General features: G+C 42.9%; 1 protein-coding gene across 5 annotated transcripts in view; it reads right to left on the reverse strand.

Moving 5' to 3' along the window:
• The window catches only part of SORBS1 (sorbin and SH3 domain containing 1), a 115,726-nt gene that overhangs the window by 81,883 nt on the left and 14,595 nt on the right, over window positions 1-19,248 (reverse strand). For 3 of the 5 annotated variants that reach the window (XM_054984096.1, XM_054984092.1, XM_054984095.1), the window contains exons 5-6: window positions 8,968-9,087; window positions 6,705-6,820 (exon numbers count right to left, since the gene is read on the reverse strand). In XM_054984096.1, the coding sequence (XP_054840071.1) occupies window positions 6,705-6,820; window positions 8,968-9,087 (236 nt within the window). Of the gene's footprint in view, window positions 1-32; window positions 411-6,704; window positions 6,821-8,967; window positions 9,088-19,248 lie in introns of all 5 variants that reach the window. The other 2 variants (XM_054984094.1, XM_054984093.1) reach the window with 1 other exon arrangement.

Genomic DNA, 19,248 nt, shown 5'->3' on the forward strand with positions numbered 1-19,248 from the left:
AAGCTGTCCGGGCGGCATGTGACGAAGCTTACTGTGCGCAAGGCAATCCCCATGCTTTCGGGCTCCGAGGCTCTGCTTGAGCCCTCAGCGACAGGAGGGACCAGCGAAGGTGGTGGCGACAGTGCAGGCAGTTTCGGGCGAAGGTGGGGCACAGCTCCAGGTGCCGAGGACGGCGGATTATGGTGGGGACCTTTCTGAAGGTGAGGGGGAATGAAATCATCTAATGTTGGGAAGGTCAGGTGTGAGCCAGTAGAAGCAGCTTCGGGGAATGCTGAGCTTTGCCCAAAAGGTACCAGAGGCGGTGGCGGTGTGCCCGAGCTGGCTTCTTGCCCTCTGTCTGGCTGAACCTGGTAGAGTGGCACTACTATAACCTCAGTCTGAGCTGGGGTGGTAGAGGAGCAAGTGGCATCCTGCGGGAGATAAGGCGGTGTTATGCCGTGGGGGGAACCTGGACATCACAACTGTGGAGGTGTGCAGCAACATGCAACAACAATAAACCTCACAAGATGACCTTTCTTCAGAAGGAACGATCTTTGCTCAGCAGCCAAAATCATCGGCACATCCTGATATTCCCCCTCTCCTCCATCCCAAGCCCATTATTATCAACAGATCAAGCTTTCCAAATTTAAATCGTGCATTCTGTTGTCCCTTAAGGATAGCGTAGTGCTGGCCGCTGGTTTTATGTTAGCCTAAAACAGGAATATTTACACAACACCTCATCCCTCCTCTTCCAATAGTTGTTTTCATCTTGCAAACACACACGCACACACACACACACACCTCTTTGAGGAGTAGACTACAGGCTGTTAAAAAGAACAGTGGCCAAGATCTCAGAACACACCCAAGTTGGAGCTATTAAGAGAAACGAACTGAAGTGTTAATGCATTGCTAGAGCAAGTCATAGAAGAACCATCAGCCTGGCGGAAAGGAAAAAAAAAAAAGGTTATGAAGAAAATCAGGTACCCTTCCACATCCCTTCGCCTTGCACGGATGTTGTTGTGGCAGATGCGGCTGCCGCCGAGTAACGTATGAGTCCTTCCTCATCTTGTCTTCACTGTCAGTTGTACGTAGGGACTCTATCTTTGTGTCCTCAACAGCTTGGGGGGTCCAGGAAGGATGACTCTCAACATAACTAACTGCATCTCCACTGAGAACAATATTAAAAAACGGCCTGGGTGGGATGGGAGGAGGAGGAGAAGGAGGAGGAAGAGACTCTCTGGTATCTGTTACAGAGGAAACATAGTTGATGGTTGGTGCCACGGTGACCTCAGCTCCAAAACGGGCACCTTCTGTTTGGTCATGTGCACAAGCAGTGGAATTTTCGGATGCAACCAAGCAAGTGCTGTTAGATAAACAAGCTACATATAGACTGCTGACCTTTTTCTCTGCTCTAGTTTCCTGGTTGGATTTCAATCCAACTCCACTACTAGCATCTGCCCCGGCGGGCTCCGTTTTGTTTTGGTACTCAGATGATGTGTCTGGTAACAAGGAGCTACTTCCCACCAGTGATTTCCCAGCATGCACCTTGTCTGTGTGGCTCAAACCTGCTGATGTGCAAGGAGCTGTACTGAAGAGTGTGGGAGAAGAAGAAAAATGCTGCCTGCTCCTAGTGCTGGGTGCAGACGATTTAGGTGCATTAAGGTATACATAGTCCATGATAGGCACCGGACGCAGGTGGGTTATTTTGGTGTTGGTTTGAGGATGCCATGCAAAGCTCTCCTCTTTTGGAAGAGGTGGACGGGAAGGGGTCTGTCCAGTTAAAGGGACAAAAGGGGGAGAGAGAGAAAAAAATGGAGTTGGTCGTTAGACTGGGGTTAACAGCAAGAAATGAAAGTTTAATACAGCATTGGGACATCCAGCTCACACTCACTCGCATCAATGTTTGAAACATTTTTACAAGCTTTTATGGCAAGCTTGTATTTGACAACACACCGCTTCAGCGTGCCTCATTTGTTGGGTGCAAACTGGGCTTTTATTTCAGCGCGAAGTTTCAGCACACTGAAATCCATAGGAGGCACTGTTGATTAAACAGAGAATGGCCAGAAAAAAAATCCATGTTTTGCAAAATTTGACTGAACACTAAAGCACCAGAGTTTCCCAAGAAATGAAGAACTGCTGTATTAGGGATGAATGTCAGAACTCAACCCCATAACCTACAGTAGCGGTTCTTAAAACAGAATAAGGATACAGAAGAGAATAAAAGGGGAAAGGAGCAAAAATTTGGTAAAAAAAATTTGAAACAGACATTACAAGAACTATCCAAAATATAATGTGTTTCTCAAAACTTTTGATGAGGGATCCGCTTCTAAACTCTACCGTGCTTTTCAGGACCCACTTCTAAAGTAACATGACGCAACTTTTCTCCTCTACGACAAGAAATGCAGGAATCCCACATCAGTTATCACTGAATAGATTTACTTTTTAAATTCTTAGTATTTATAAATACAAAGCATTACCAAGCATCAGTCTGCCTTTCATGGCCACTTTGCCCATTCTACAGAGGTAGACCCGAATTTGCCATTGAGCCTGTCAGAGGGCCAAGCTAGAAGTGACGGATTACACTTGAATGGCAAGTGAACAGACTCACGTGTATTCCTCCCTACGTGATCGAGTGGAGTGCAAGTTGAGTGCAAGTGAACAGGGAGGAATACATGTGAGTCTGTTCACTTGCCATTCAAGTGTAATTTGTCACTTTTAGCTTGGCCCAGAGCCGCATCTTCTAGCAACCCTGTAACCAGCCTTTGAGAGAATCGCAACCCATTTTGGGGACATGAAGTTTGAGAGCCACTGACCTACCTACAGCCCCTCTCAGGAAATCTGGACAGTGGGATTAGTTTTCAGCTCAGATTCTTATTCATTATTGTTGTAAATAATCTGCAGTACTTCTGTCAAATCTGCATGCCAGAGGTATCGAGGAGATTGCTGAACAACAACGTCTAACAAAACCCATGCTCACATAAAGGCAATTGATACCTTTTTGCATTCTGTCACTTTGTGAACAACATCTTCTCAACATTACAATGATGAACATCTTTAATGAGATCTTTTTCCTTAGAAATGGTCCTTACAATGAAGCTTACTGATACCAAAGCTACGAAAGCCAAATGAAAGAACTTCATTGTTGAAGTCCCCTGCAGTGAACAAGACACACTGCTAAAAATCCCATTTGGAGTGAGCTTTTGCACAGATCAGTGTTTTGTGGTCTACTAAAAAGACGCAATAAACAAACTTGAAATTTCACTGTGTTGTTTGTATTGTTGTAAGTAATTGACTGCTACAACAAAAATAACTAGAATCTCTCTCTCTCTCTCTCTCTCACACACACACACACACACACACACACAAACACACACACACACACCCTTACGTAAGCATATTCATTTATCAGCTGTGAATGAAGAGATGAGGATTGCAATCTCTTTATGAAGGTGGCAAGAGAAAAATATCACTCAAAGAGATCCTGTTAAGTATAATTCCTAACATTCTTCAACCTCATAAGCTAAGTATGTATACCAATTTTAAAAAGGTAAATGGATATAAGCAAGACATTCTGCAGCATGTTCTACTAAAATTTACTTTGAAAATTTTGAGGTATTAACAATGCTCTAAATTAATTCAGACCCAAGAATAGAATGAGCCATAAAACTGGAAGGGATTCAGAGACTCTCTACCTGAGACATTTGTCATGTGAAAAACACATTTTGGGAGACGCAATGTTAGCTGGGAAGGGTAGTTTAAAAAGACAGAGCCGGCAGCAGAGCAAAGGCTTTGCTATACACTGGAGCTGCATGAAGGGCTGTGAAAGGCCAGAAGGGAAACTTCAGCCCATTATAACTTCTCCAGGTCCAAGCCCGGCTCTGGAAGGCAGCGCCAGCCCATTTCCATTCCTCGCTGCCCTCTGGTTGCCATCCCACACAGTTTTAGGCAGGAGAGGTGAAACTGACAGAACCTTAGGAAAGGTGAAGATGAAATTGACAAACCCTCTGAGGAGCAATCTCCGCTGGCTCTGTCTTTTTAAACTTTGCTTCCCAGCTAACATTGCATCTCCTTACACTTGTTGAACACATGCCGAGCTGTCTCATGTAGAGACACTCTCATGAACCACCCACTTAATTCAGCCCAGCTCAAACGGCAAGATATTCTATACCACAAATGTCCTTAGCAGATTCCTGCCCAGCTGAAGTATTCTCCTCAAATTTAATGTTTATTTTCTCCTTTTTAAAAGTTTAAATTCTTCCTTAAAGGAAAAAGCTCTTCTTGTTCTCAGGTCATAGATGAAAATCTGAAATCTGACAAAACTCGTAGCATTCTCTTTCAGCAAAGCATACACAATCTTGCGAGCCGTTCTTCTGAAAGTCTTGAACAGAGACCTTTCATTACCCTTGTAGGTTGCTTTCTGAAGTCCTGTCCAATTTGCCAACAAACCTTGAATTGTGATACTTACAACAATGATACTCAATATTCTTTAAAACTTGTTAGATTATCATAATGGTGGGCAAGTTTTTTTTTTTTTTTTAAAGACAGCAGTTGCACATTATTTTCTTTCATTTTTTAAGAATCAGATTCAGATATAGGAGGAGAAACTACCGTGCGGGAAAGACAACTAACTCTTTTCTTTCTAGCCACTTTTCTATTCAAAATTACTTCCAACACTGGGGATAGGGGGATGTCAAAGGAAAAACAGACTGGGAGAAAAGCCTTAAGCCACCTCCTTAGTCGCACTGGTAGCCTCCCAAGGCAGCTTTTGGTTAAAAAAATATATATCTTTGGAAGGAAATTACATGTGCCCAAGATTCGCTATTTGGCTGATTTTAAAAGATTTGGCAATTATCAATCAAATATTGGTCAGCAGTTTAAAAATGCTTTACAAAGAAAGCATTTTACAAAGAAAGTGGTTTAAAAATGCTTTACAAAGAAAGATACATCAATTTGGTTTGGTACTTATTGGCAACTATAAAAACAAACTAGTTATTGCAAAACAATGAAATGAATGAACATTTTAAAAGATGATAGCTGAGATTTCTGCATATGTGAACTTTTATCCTGGAACATCAGGGGCAGCCAAGAGTCACATTTTAAAAAATAAAAATAAAGCAAAATATCAGCAACTATTAGAAACAGTTTTTAACTGCAGGAGTGCTCAGCAGACAGCAGGCCAAATTTTTCCAAGACTGCAGTTAGAGCAGTTTGCCAGGATAAGAAGCTTTGCTCAGCTGCTAGATCTCTTTTTGGTCTATAAATCTGATGTGTAAGAGGAGATGATAATAACAATAACAACAACATTCGATTTATATACCGCCCTTCAGGACAACTTAATGCCCACTCAGAGTGGTTTACAAAGTACGTCATTATTATCCCCACAACAAAACACCCTGTGAGGTGGGTGGGGCTGAGAGAGCGCTGAGAAAGCTGTGACTGACCCAAGGTCACCCAGCTGGCTTCAAGCGGAGGAGTGGGGAATCAAACCCGGCTCTCCAGATTAGAGTCCCGCGCTCTTTACCACTACACCAAACCGGTTCTCGATCATGCTACCTGTGGTCCTCCTGCTATGTACAGTCACCATTTTGTGTGAACACAGCAACACACATTTTTTCCAGCTTCAGTACCCTTGGAAAAATTACCCTTAAAAAATCTGGGTATCTGAGAGCATGAAGACAGGAAATACCCACATTGTCCTTTTCACCTAAAAATGTGACTGTGCACACTGGGAGAACATTTTATAGGAAGCTACCTCTGCTAAGCAGTTTCAGCAGCTGCACCAACAACGCTGAAAACAGTCTATTAAAAATCTGTGTACAGAGACTGCCCCAGAAATTCCTCTGGTTTCCACTTTTGCCAGTTTCCAATTAGAAGGTAACCATTCTAGTACATGAGATGCAGCCTCTTAAACCAATTCCTATGAATTAAACCACAAACGCTACTAAGTTAGCAGAGATTTCACTATGTGGTCTATCGGTTAAAATGGGAACAGCATTGCCTTGCCTCACAGGGATATTGAGAGAACTGTAGTATTTCACATTTAATGTTAGATTTGAGTCCAGTAGCATCTTAAAGATCAACAAGGTTTCCAAAGTATAAGCTTTCAAGGGTCAAAGCTCCCTTCGTAAGACACGAAGATCTGAAAAAAGGAGGTTTTACTCTCAAAAGGTTATACCTTGCAAATCTTGTTGGTCTTTTAAAGATGATACTGGACTTGAGTCTTGCTCTTCAAATGCAGACCAACACAGTCACCCACCTGGAACATTAAATGTTGTTTTTAAAATATCTCCATGCTGTTCCCATCAGCTACCCTATGAAATAGATCCAGAGGAGTTAGCCATGTTAGTCTGTAGTTGCATAATAGTAAAAAAAAATCCAGTGGCACCTTTAAGACTAACCAACTTTATTGAGGCATAAGCTTTTGAGAATCACAGCTCTCCGAATCACAGTATGCATCTGACAAAGAGAGCTGTGATTCTCGAAAGCTTATGCCTCAATAAAGTTGGTTAGTCTTAAAGGTGCTACAGGACTTTTTACTATGAAATGGGGAACTGTTGTTCCTGCCTTACAGCTGGGAAACCAGTTAAAACCTCCTCTTTGCCCTAACAGACTTCAAGTTATTACCCCTGTGTTGCAGAGTCCATGGAGTCACAAGTCTCTTGACTTTTCAATTCTCTGATTCAAGCAAGCTCTCAACACATGCATGGTTTTGGAAAGGTGCTTACCTGTGGTTTGGTCTCAGAAGGAATGTTTGGCCGCACACTACGATAACCCTTGGAAGCCAGAGCTGAAGGTGGAGCATCTCCATTAGAGTCAATATTAGGTGATAACCTCCAGTCACCTGCAAAAGAAAGAATTTCAGGCCACCATGGCAACAGCCAGAGGTTGGAGTCTAGTGGGTAGGGTTAGGATTTGCATAATCAACAGGCACATCAAGGAAGTCAGGAAAGAATGAAGCCATTGGCAAGTACCTGTTTGTGCTTCTTCTGGTTCTACATCTGAAATATTTAGCAAGCACTGGAGGCAACAGAAAGAGGGGAGCGACAGCAACAAAAAGTAAAACTCAGATCCCCAAAGCCAGCAACCTTTACATGAAGAGAATGCATGTACCAATCGCTGTTAAGAAACTGCCTGTTTCATTTTGTGCATGGAATACTTTCAGCCGGGGCAGCCTAATTTCCATAGAAACAGCCCCTTAAACATGATTCCCTTACAGATCATGACCTTTGTAAACACAAGGCAATTCATTCAGAGTGATGAAGAAACAATTGTTCATTGACATTTTATTTTAGAGCCGAAAAGGCAGCCAGAGTACGGGGCCCAAATGCCAAACAGTGCTGGACCTCAATATTTAAACGGTGATGTCGACTGGGAGGGGAAAGCAGATCTGTTCGGATTAACCCTGCCAGGGGAGATGGCAAAGACAGCCATAAACAAACGTATTTAGAAGTGGCGGCAAGAACGAGGGCCATCTTTATAGGGCTCCGCTGGGAAGTGTGACTCTGTGTTTGCTATTTAAATGCAGGTCATACTTACATAGCGGCAAGAAACTAATACCAGACACCATAAACAGAGACTTCTCTTGATGGTGGGGAACAAATTGTGCCATCGCAGCACAGCAGGGGCTTTAAGCCGGGTTGTCACTCTCACTTTCTGTCACCGTGTTTCTGCACCCCATCCTGGCGCTGTTTATTTCCAGCCTCGGCTGATCTATCTTGAAAGACACCCGCTCTTTGCTTTGCAATGCACTTTCGTAACTGTGACGGGAACAGTCAGCAAAAGCTGCATTCATGAGCTCATCCCGTAGTAACTGTGTATTTGTCATTTCGGCTGCTGAAGTTTTCTTTTTTTTAAAAAACAAACAAACTACCAGCAGAAAAAGAGACCAGTCAGGGGCAGGCCTGAGAAAGGGCAGGGCACTGAAGAGGCTGAGAACGAAAGGGAAACAGAAGAGTTGGAAGGTTGATGGGAAGTTTCAAAATGGGGTGTTCTTTGGGGTAACTGACACTTTGTCTCTTATTGCTAGGTATACAGTTATGCTTAAATAGAGACCTGGATAGCCCAGGAGAGCCTGATCTTGTCAGATCTCAGAAGCTAAGCAGGGTCGGTCTTGGTTAGCAATTGGATGGGAGACCTCCAATGAGGGCTGCAGAGGCAGGCAATGGCAAACCATTTCTGTTAGTCTCTTGCCTTGCATAAGAAGAGAAGTCAAACTAGATCAGCCCAAAAGGCCATTCAGTTCAACTCAACGTCCACTTTCCAACACTGCGGCTGGCCAGCCGTTTCTCAAAGGACCACAAGAACAGCAAGGAAGCAACAGCCATCTACTTCCCCACAACCGGAAGTCAGAGATGTGCTGTCACTGTATATGGAGGTTGATTTGTGGATGGCGGGTAACAGCCTCTCTACAAATTTGTTAAATCCTCACTTAAAGTCACGTAAGCCGGTGGCCACCCCATCTGTGGCAGTGGCTTCTATAAGTTAGACTTCCTTGTTGTCTGAAGAATGGTTTCCTTCTGTCTCGCCAGCTTGAATGTCCCCGAGAGAACAAGGCCCTCGTCTTCAGTGTGCCCTATTCAGTGTCGGCTCAATACCTGTGTGACCCAATTAGGTTGTTTTCCTATTGCTGGTCTCCTATAATTATACCTCTGCTATTTAAAGGACAGCAAAATTCTGTGACAAGAGCGTCAACTTCAGATCTTGTTCCATTGACCACAACAAAATGCCACTGTGGTGAGCGAATACAACCACCTCCAGGCAAAATCTGCTTTGTCCCCAGAAAGGGCACCACGCACTGAAGGCCCACACACAGTCCCAAAAGTTGGGAATTCATTTCTACTTTTAGCTGAAGCTCAGTTTTGAAATCTGACGATTGCCTCAAATCTGTGACTTCAAATATACAAAGTATTCCAATCTCTATTCAAAAGTATTCATATTCCAAATCTCAAAAATGTTGATTGTGTCAGACTATTCTCACACTGGACTTACTTTCAGACTGCTGAATCACCTGTGGACAAGTTGGGCTGCTACTAGGATTTTCCTCATAGGGCATAGACACACGTAGAGTCACGGCTCCCTTACCAGCACAGACCTTAGTAGGATCCAGGTCTACAGAAAAATATACAATGTAGAGTAGATGTGTTGAGAGAAATGCTAAACTATGTTACATTACAGTAAGATGTTGCGGTAATTTTAGCATAGCTGCCTTTGAGCAAATGGATGCTGAGGTAAATAAGCTGCAGATTCCAAGCTTTAAAAAACAATAAGGTTATTATGGATACATAAAAGTTAAATTTCCAAATTCAGTTAACACAAGTACAAAAAAAAGGGGGGGGGGAACAGGAATGTACAGAAGTCATGTACCACAGTTTACTGTATCAGCCAGCTAATATCACTCTTCTGATCTATTTAATCTAGTGTCCCACCTTCTGAAGTATCCTTAATGTTTAAGAACTGAACTCCACAGTTGGGTAAATACAGCAAATAAAATCTGAGAGCCCTGTCTACAAAAGTATATCACAGAAATTAATTGATCAGGGATATCTTCAGGGCTTTTTTTCAGCCGGAACGCGGTGGAACGGAGTTCCGGAACCTCTTAAAAATGGTCACATGGCTGATGGCCCCGCCCCCTGATCTCCAGACAGAGGGGAGTTGAGATTCTCCCTGCAACTCCCCTCTGTCTGGAGATCAGGGAGCGGGGCCACCAGCCATGTGACCATTTTCTCCGAGGGCAACCCACTGAGTTCCACCACTTCCTTTCTCAGAAAAAAAGCCCTGGATATCTTTATGCAAGTTGGAGAGACTCTGTGTAGAATTTAACTTGGTGTGCATAGTTGGCTTCCAGATTTTCATTTGGGGCCTCTTTTCATTTGGGACCTCATTACTGTGGAAATTGGCCGCAAGATGCTATGGTACCCTGCAGGATTCTTTCCCGCAGATGTTCCCTCATCTCTCTATCGACCACCATGCTGCTCCTTCGTTAAAAATAAATTATCTACAAAACTATGGTAAAAGCAGATCCTCTCAAGAACGACTCTACAAACCAACCAGTCTTACTTTGTTGCCAAGATCGAAATATTATGGGCTACCATCATTCAAATGTGGTGACCAACTGGAAGTCTAATAACTAGATACATCTCTTAAAGTTAAGAGGTTGCTTATTGATATTAGCTTATACTGTCGAAGGCTTTCACGGCCGGAGAACGATGGTTGTTGTGGATTTTCCGGGCTGTATCGCCGTGGTCTTGGCATTGTAGTTCCTGACGTTTCGCCAGCAGCTGTGACTGGCACCTTCAGAGGTGCAGCACTGAAAGACAGAGATCTCTCAGTGTCACAGTGTGGAGAAGATGTACAGTGATACAGCCCGGAAAATCTACAACAACCATGGATATTAGCTTAGGTTAACCAGTTACGTGATTCAAAGTCCCCCGCCCCTTTGATATCTCTAACCTGAATAATTTGCATCCAATTTTCAATATTCCGTTTCTAACTGTTTGAACACAACAGCTTGTAACAATAAAACTCCACAGTCAGTTTCCTGGATATTAACTACCTACATCCACGCTGGTCTGGTTTCTGCCTTGGTTTTGCAATAGTTTGGGCTTAGTTTGCTCTGGTGGTTAACCTATGCCTGGGGAAAGGCACGAGGCGTGCATCCCAGTTGTTTCTCCAGGCACAGGGTCCTTTTGGATTGCCAAACCAAACTCTACTCTGTAGTGGCTCCTTTCTATCTATTAAGATGGTTTCTCAGAAAGTGGTGCTAGAAAACAAGGCCACTGACTTGTGGGTGCTGCAGGGCTCTATCTTGTCCTGTATGTTATATAACCAGGGCTTTTTTTCAGCAGGAACGCAGTGGAACGGAGTTCCGGAACCTCTTGAAAATGGTCACATGGCTGGTGGCCCCGCCCCCTGATCTCCAGACAGAGGAGAGTTTAGATTGCTCTCCGTGCGGAGGGCAATCTCAACTCCCCTCTGTCTGGAGATCAGGGGGCGGGGCCACCAGCCATGTGACCATTTTCTCCGAGGGTAACCCACTGAGTTCCATCACCTCTTTTCCCAGAAAAAAAGCCCCGTGTATAACATTTATATGAAACTGCTGGAAGAAGCTCTACTGTCATCAACGAGCTTTTTTACATTATAAGGATCCATTTACTTGGCAAAGCACTTTATCAATTTGGTTTACTCAGGAGCCAAGTAGAATGGCTTATGGAATGATGTTTTAGCCAAATGCTTTGATATAATTCTGTAACTGGCACTTGTACAAGAATTCTGTGAAAACAACTTCATTGGCATTTATTGTGGTATAATAATTACAAGCGCACTTTTAAGGGTTTTCTGTGATAGTTTTATCAGATTGCATGTTGTAAACATTTTTTCATTGACTAAAATCTGTTTCGTAGTTAGCTTTCACGATTTTATATTATCGTTACTTTGTATTGTGATACTCTCTTTCATCGTGCATCAATAAAGTGATGGAAACGAACTCTCGTTCTCTCTCATATCCACTTAAATCTTGGGAAGGCAGTGGAAACACTGAACCTGAACCCTGAACCTGACATCAGGAATGTACTGAACGGGAGGAAACCAAATATTCAGCCTATATTCTCTGTGTGTTTTTTTTAATGCTTCAAAATATAACTTTTTAAAAGGAAGATAATTGTTCAGTGGTGAATGCTCAAACGAAATATTGTTTTCTTTGGTGCAGTTTCAGGAGCAGGTCATTCTTTTAGTATCTTTTCTGTTGCTATCTTCAACAACAGTAAACAAGATCTCATTAAGCCTACATATCCAGTCGTATACCCAGGCATATAAGAGGCAGGCACCAAGTGTTTGGGCTCTCTAGGAAGCACCCTGAATGATGCCCTGAATATCCATGGGCACTCTATTGCTGCAAAACAGGTTACGCAAGCATCTTTTTACATAATGAAAACCTGCTCACGTCAGTGGCCGTGTGTTAGCGGCATTCCTACAGTACCTGCCCTGTGGCTGCCACAATCTCGAGTACTTGTGTTTTTGACAGGGTCTGCAGAACCTCATCATTTAAGATGCTCGCTTACCCGCCCAGTGGACCTCTAGAGAACAACGGGAACGGAACCTAGGGACAGTGCCATTCTACACACAGACAAAATACTCAAGAAAGGAGCTGAAAAAGTTGCCTAAACAAAATTTGAGCAAAAACTAAAATAAAAACAAATGGAAATCGTTGCATCTCACTGTAGTGCCGTTGTGGAAGAACCCCCAAGGAGGATTAGGGAATGGTGTCGCCAGGTGATCCTATTCGGCTTCAAGCGTACCGGCACTAGAGAGCCATCGCGGCAAGTAGCTGCAGGATTACCTCTTTCTGTAACCTTCCAAGGAAGGGTTAAAGGAGCTGCTGGAGTGCCGGGTGCAGAAGGTAGCCCTGGCTGGCATGACCTAACAGATTGTCAGGTCTTGCTGGTCCTGGAAGCTGCACTTGGTAAGCAGAGGCCCAGTATGCGTTAGCATACTTGCCATGATTGTGTTCTGCATTTTATACTGGTCAATGCTGTTTGCCAGATTTATGTGCTGTATTCTGTGTAGATCTGCATGGATCATCTGAGTGTGTCTTAACTAACTTCTGATATTAATGGCAGGAGAGCCAGGGGGCCCCTCCATTATCTGTTGAAAATATGTGCTTTCACTTTTCCAGCAAGTGTCTTTGAGGAGAGCTGCTAGCAGCAAACATTGTAACTTTCCCAGAGACTGGAGGGCAGGAAGTTTCCCTATAATTAGCAATGCCTTTGTTTGAATTGTCACTTCTGCCAATTGACACCTCTGTGTGAATACCTGTACTGTACGGATCTCAATAAAACTACTTCAATTTGAACACCTGCGTGTTAACTGTGGAGGGCTTGAGGGACCTCACTGCCAGGGACTGACAGTATGTAACAGCAGGAGGAACAGTATAGAGCTTGTGCTAGAGCCACTCAGGTGTATCTCATTATCACAGGTAACTGATTTCATTTACATAGGCGGGGTCAGGGAGAGTCCAGTGGCACCTGACGTGGGCTTTTGAGGACCACAGTTCTCTTTGTCAGATGCATCTGGCGGGGAGGGCTGTGGTTATCGAAGGCTTGTGCTGCAGTGGAATTGTATGGTCTTGGTGGTGGTGCTGGACTCTTTTTGATTTTGCTACTACAGACTAACACGGCAAACTCCTTTGAACCTTTACACAAACAAACTGATCCCCACATCAAAAGGAGCTGTTTGCATCTCCATATCAAAGGAGTTGTTTACATCCCTCCTCTCCTCCTCCCCTCCTCCTCTATATTTGACCAGTTTCTTTCTGCCCTCCATGCATCTGACAAAGAGAACTGTGATTCTCGAAAGCTTATGCTACAATAAAATTGGTTAGTCTTAAAGGTGCTACTGGATTCTTTTTGATTTTGCTACTACAGACCAACACGGCTAACTCCTCTGACTCAGGTGTATGTAAGGGATTGCTGTTTTATTTCCCCTGTGTTAAGGGACTGCTATATTGTGAACTGCCTGTTTCTCTCAATTAAAGTCTTGATTATCTTGCCAAAGTATCTTGCCTATGTGAGTTTTCTTGACCATCCAAATTCTCTGAAGAACCCCTGCGTCTGGCACACTCAGGACCAAGCTACACGTGACGAATGACACTTGAACGGCAAGTGTATTCCTCCCTGTTCACTTGCCCTCCACTTGTGCTGCATTCTCGATCTACTTGCCGTTCAAGTGTCATTCGTCACTTGTAGCTTGGCCCTCAGCCTAAGCTTTCAGAAGCTCAAAGAAAATGCTCTTTCAAATATCAAAAATGTAATTCCAAATTGCTCTGAAAGGTATAGATTGAAAACAATGAAGACCGTGTGTATACAATCAAGCTGTGAAATAACAAGCTATTTAGCTACATATTAAATGAAGGTTTGTATTTTGAAGAATGTTGTCATAGAACAAAAATCTGAGCCAAGGAATGAGAAGCAATCTAAAAAAAACCACACTGCTTTATACTTTCCAAATTGCCAATAGGAAGAGCAGAGGTTAATTACAGAAACCGAGTTCTGAAGAAGGCTGAGCTCACTGAGAACACTGCCAACATGATGCTGCATAGACATTCAGAGCATAACGATGCAAATGTTTGGGATATGGAAGAGGTCCCACTAAGAGTATTTATTAGCTTCAGTTTATTTCTTTAATCTTATTAGGAAATGAGATTTATTTCATAACTGATGCTTTGCCATGTTCTAAACTGCTCTATATCTGCCCATTGTAAATTGAGAGTCATTTTTATAATATTTTTGTACTAAGTGTGCTTGATATTTATAATAAATGTAGTTTTCCTCTTTTTTTTGTTTAAAGAAAATGCTCTGAGCTCAGACTGTAAAGGCTTGCAGGGAACTACTGTAAACTGTGAGGTTCTTATGCAGGCATCTGTACAAGGCACAGGCACCAAAGAGACAGCGTTCTGGAGAAGCTACCTCCATGCCCTGAAGGCCCAACAGGGAACTCCATGCAGGCATCCCCGAGCAGTGCATCAATGGGCAAATCTTTGGCTGGAGCTTCTCAGTTTAAGCCCCAAGAACTTTCCTTGCAAACAAGTAGAAAGCCCTCAGCCAGGTTTTGGAAGAAAGAAGCGACAAACATTGGCAAAACCAGCGACGGCCACCGCTTCAGTTATTGAGCCGCCAAGTCAAGCTGCGTAGGAATAATTTGCCTTTATTTTAATTTTTGTTATGAACACAGCCAATGTTGCCAAGAACCTTTTGCGCAGAACTTTAAAAAAAAAAAAAACACCTGTTTTTAATCTTAACAAAACACATCCTCTCTGCCTATTCCAGGTTTCCCATGTGCCAGCAGCCATTGCCCAACCTGAATTGGTTACTAAGGAGTGCCAATGTAGAATGAAGCTCTGTGGCTACTTTCTAGTTTCAAGAACACTGTGAGAGACAGATTTTCCCCTACACATCCCCACCTGCCAGTCTTGGGGAGGTAGACTACAACAGGAGGGGTGATCTACATAGTTAATACATTGAGTTTTTACCTGCTGTTTTGTACTTTGCTTTTGCCCTGATAGCTTCAGAACCGAAGTACACATTATGGTGGCCACAGGTCCAACCTCTGGCTGTTACACAAAAGTGTTTTCCCCTTGCCCCTCCAATCCGCTGAGCAAAGAGGAGATGAGACAGATAAGGGCTGTTGTGAAAAAAAGTGTATTTGCAAATATAGGTACAGGCTACAAGATGAGCTCAGAATGTACCCCAGAACAAAGGAGCACATGTTACTTTTAAGGGCTTGTGACATCATTTTAGAGAAACGAAAGTCACATTCAGAATAAGGCATCTGATCACTTTTATACCTTTACATTGGACTATTGTCCACCTTTCAGTCTCGCGACAACATCATTTGCCATCCTTTCTTGGTCTCCATAGCAGCATCTTCCTTCATTCCACAACTGGTTACTTTTCTACACAAACTTTCTTCTCCAAAAGGGGGAAGGGGGTGGAACTTATAATTCTCCCTTTGTTTCTGGCTTTGCCCTTTTCAGATGCCCTCAGGAATGTCCAGTTATCTATCTTCAAGGATAGACATTCTCTCTTTCCATGTACAGCTAGGGAGAAGAAGGGGGTGCTGGTGGCTAATTAGCAGAAACCAGTTACTTTAAAACATAAAGAATCCATCTTATGCTTCTTGCTAGCTTACTATTATTGCTATATGATTAATCCATAGTCTTTACTAATATTTGCTAATCCCACATGGCTGCTGATGCCATCTTAGAGGAGAACTTAGCTGTTTAAATATTGCTGCAATGCCCACTGTGCAGTAGCACCAGGCAATCCGGTCTCCCCCCGCACACCTTTTCAAGTGCCAAATTGTGTGCGGGGGTGTTTCAGCACTTGAAAAAGTTTGGGGGAGGGGGGGAGTATGACGCTACTGCACCATGGACCTGATCAGGATCAGGGCTTCACGGCAATTTTTAAACGGCTAAATTCTTCTGTAAAATGGCATAAACGGCAGTAACATGTAGTTTGGCCTTTAAAGTGCAATCCTTTGCAGACTTACTGCATCCAAAGCCCACTGAAGACTGTAGACTTAAGACTGGAGTAACTCTGAATAGGATTGTACTGCCCAGTTTTGTAGATTTGTGGACTTTGGGCCGTTTAAAGCGCCCTTTAAACTATCAAATGCTCCTTTCCCTGCCGCTGCTAAGCAGCTGGAAAGGGGCATTTAAACCCCACAAACCGGTTCGTGAACTTGTCCCAGTTTGTGTGTGTGTGTGGAGGGGGGTGTAGTGGTTCCTGGTTCGTGAAAACGCCACGAACCACGAACCCCATGGTTCGGGTTTTTTGTGGTTCATGCCCATGTCTATTACAGACCACTCTGCCCCTTAAGCTTCCTACCACATACTGCAGTGACTTTAATGAACAAGTTTCTATAGCCCCTTTGGGATAAGAAAGAGATCTTGGCCATTTTCACACGCACCCATAAGCCTCCGGAAGATCGCACAAAACTCACGGCACAAAGCGTCTTCCAAGTGCAATTTCCTGGCACAATCCCCTTTAATGGCCTGATGACGTCATAAATTACGGCATTAAAAGGGATTGTGCCAGGAAATCGCCCTAGGAAGACGTTTCATGTCGTGAGTTTCGCGCGATCTTCCAGAGGCTTTGGGTGTGTGAAAATAGCTCTATTTAAATGGCACTTAAAGTATCATGGATCATAAAAATGGATTTTTGTACACATGTAGTCAGAAAAGGACCCTCGGCGTGTGCAAGCCACATAACCACCACACCCAGGCTTCTCCCACCACTGGCTCACAGTCAATGCTGTCCATTCCTTCACCATGCTACATGCTGGTGCGTTATCCAAGGCTTATGTTCCAAAACAGGCAGGCTGTCAGGATTCATCAAAACTAGCAACAACATTCAGGTTTTGAGCATTTCTAAAATTTGCTTTTGAAATTTGGTTTTAAGAAGCTATTTTTTTAAACTTAACTTTTTCAGTCTTGTTGATTAATTTTAAGGCAATATTTTACATATCCTCTTGCCAGTTCCAACAGTCTTCCATTTAAAAGAATCTTTGTCTCAGTTTAGATATCTCATCTAAGCCTGATTAAGGAAGCTTAACTACAGTACTTATTCCAATGCAATACTAGATTTGTTTTTCCCAGGTATGCCATGTAGTGGCAAACCATCTCTGTCCAATTCTTGCCTAAAAAACCTCTGAGGTTGCCGTTAAGTTGGCTGCAACTTGAAGGCAGTTTACACAGATTCACATGCCACTGAAAAGAGAGAGGATCATCTTACGTACACATATAAGTAATAATTATATCCAGTAAAAAAAATCTGATATATAACAATGAGTTTTTCTGCACACTAATTTTATTCCTGATTTTCTTAGCAATTGCTTCCCAAGCATTAGAACTGGTTTGGGTATACAACAAGGGACGAATAAAATCTAACCCTCCCTGCGAAGGCTGTCCACCATCCTGTTTTAGTTTGTAAGGCTGACTGTATAACTAGAAATATGTTTTTATTTTAATGATGTTTTAAATGTTTTATGGAAATGGAATTTTATTGTATTTCAATGGGCTGTGACCCGCCCTGAGCCCACTCGTCGGGAAGGCAGAATAGAAATGTGAAATAAATACATAAATAAAGGCATATCTCCACCAGGATATGCCTGCTGTGTGTATGAACACTCAAACCAATACTTTGGGTTGTAATATACAGAAAACATGAAAGACTAGTTTAGCATGACGTCTGAATGAAGCCTCCCTCTTGAGGTCAAGGAGACCTGGCTTATTTCCTGGCTTATTTTTTCACTTTTCCTGTGCTCAGAGGAACAAAATAAAAGAGGCTAGAGTGGGAACACAGAAGGAGATGCCTCTTCCTGATTCCCTCCCCCAAGTCAGAATTCCTGCAATGAAGCATCATCTTGTGGACAAACATCCACCATATTCCTATGGTTTTATTTGTGTATTTAAGGGAAAAAATGGGCTTTTCTTTCTCTGCCTGAGTCAAAGCAGAAGATGATTATGGCCATTTTCACATGTCTGTAAACCCTCCAGATAATCGCGCAAAACTTGTGGCACAACAGCATCTTCATAGCATGATTTCCCGTTTAATGGTGCAATGATGTCAGAAATCGTGCCATTAAACTGGAAATCGCACTACGAGGACGTCGTTGTGCTGGGAGTTTTGTGCAATTTTCTGGAGGTTACAGGCGTGTGAAAATGGCCTGTGCTGACATGTAAGTCTGATAGCCAAAATAAAGGATAATAGATTGTTCTAGGAAGATGGAATATTCCCTGCACAAGGTTTTACGGAACTACCACATCAGCAGTGAGCATTTATTAGCTGAAATTAAGCATATTGCAAACATTTGTCCAACAGGGTCAAGGACAAAGGTGTGCTTTTCAAGATGATCGCTCGATTACTGCAATAATGCTCAGATATTAATGTATATTAGGAGTTGTGGAAATTAGGTTAAAGTTCAGCAGAATTACCTGGGCAAACAGTTAATAAAATCTTGTTTGACTCAGTCATGAAACTCAAAATTCAAAATAGTTTGTGACAGAATTGAAATTATATAAAAACAAACTGGTGGACCCCAGGTGAAGGCGTTTGCCACAGTCAACTGTTTCCACCAAGCATGCCTCATTCCCCAGAAAAATACAGATCCTGCTAACATCAAAGCTATGGCGGAGCAGCTATGAAATTCTGTTCTTGGATTACTTCCAAACCTCTTTCTCTTTCTTAAATCTATTCTTTACAGTGCCTAAGAAGTCCATTTCTCTAATTAAAGTGTACTTAGTCATCATTCATCTTTCCTTATTATGATTTAACATGCTCTTTAAATGTTTATTTGCTCATTTCAATGTAGAATATAGAACCACTGTATATGTTGTTACACCCTGACCCGGCTAGCCCAAGTGAGCCTGATCTCATCAAATTTCAGAAGCTAAGCAGGGGCAGCTTTGATTAGTAACTGGATGAGACTAGGGCCGTATTATTCATAAGGCTGACTAGGCCGAAGCCTAGGCCAGGGCCGTATTATTCATAAGGCTGACTAGACCGAAGCCTAGGACAGGGCCGTATTATTCACAAGGCTGATTAGGCCGAAGCCTAGGTCAGGGCTGTATTATTCATAAGGCTGACTAGACCGAAGCCTAGGTCAGAGCCGTATTATTCATAAGGCTGACTAGGCCGAAGCCTATGTCAGAGCCGTATTATTCATAAGGCTGACTAGACCGAAGCCTAGGTCAGGGCCGTATTATTCATAAGGCTG

Source organism: Eublepharis macularius, chromosome 6, assembly GCF_028583425.1.
Source record: "Eublepharis macularius isolate TG4126 chromosome 6, MPM_Emac_v1.0, whole genome shotgun sequence".
NCBI classification, from domain to species: domain Eukaryota; kingdom Metazoa; phylum Chordata; class Lepidosauria; order Squamata; family Eublepharidae; genus Eublepharis; species Eublepharis macularius.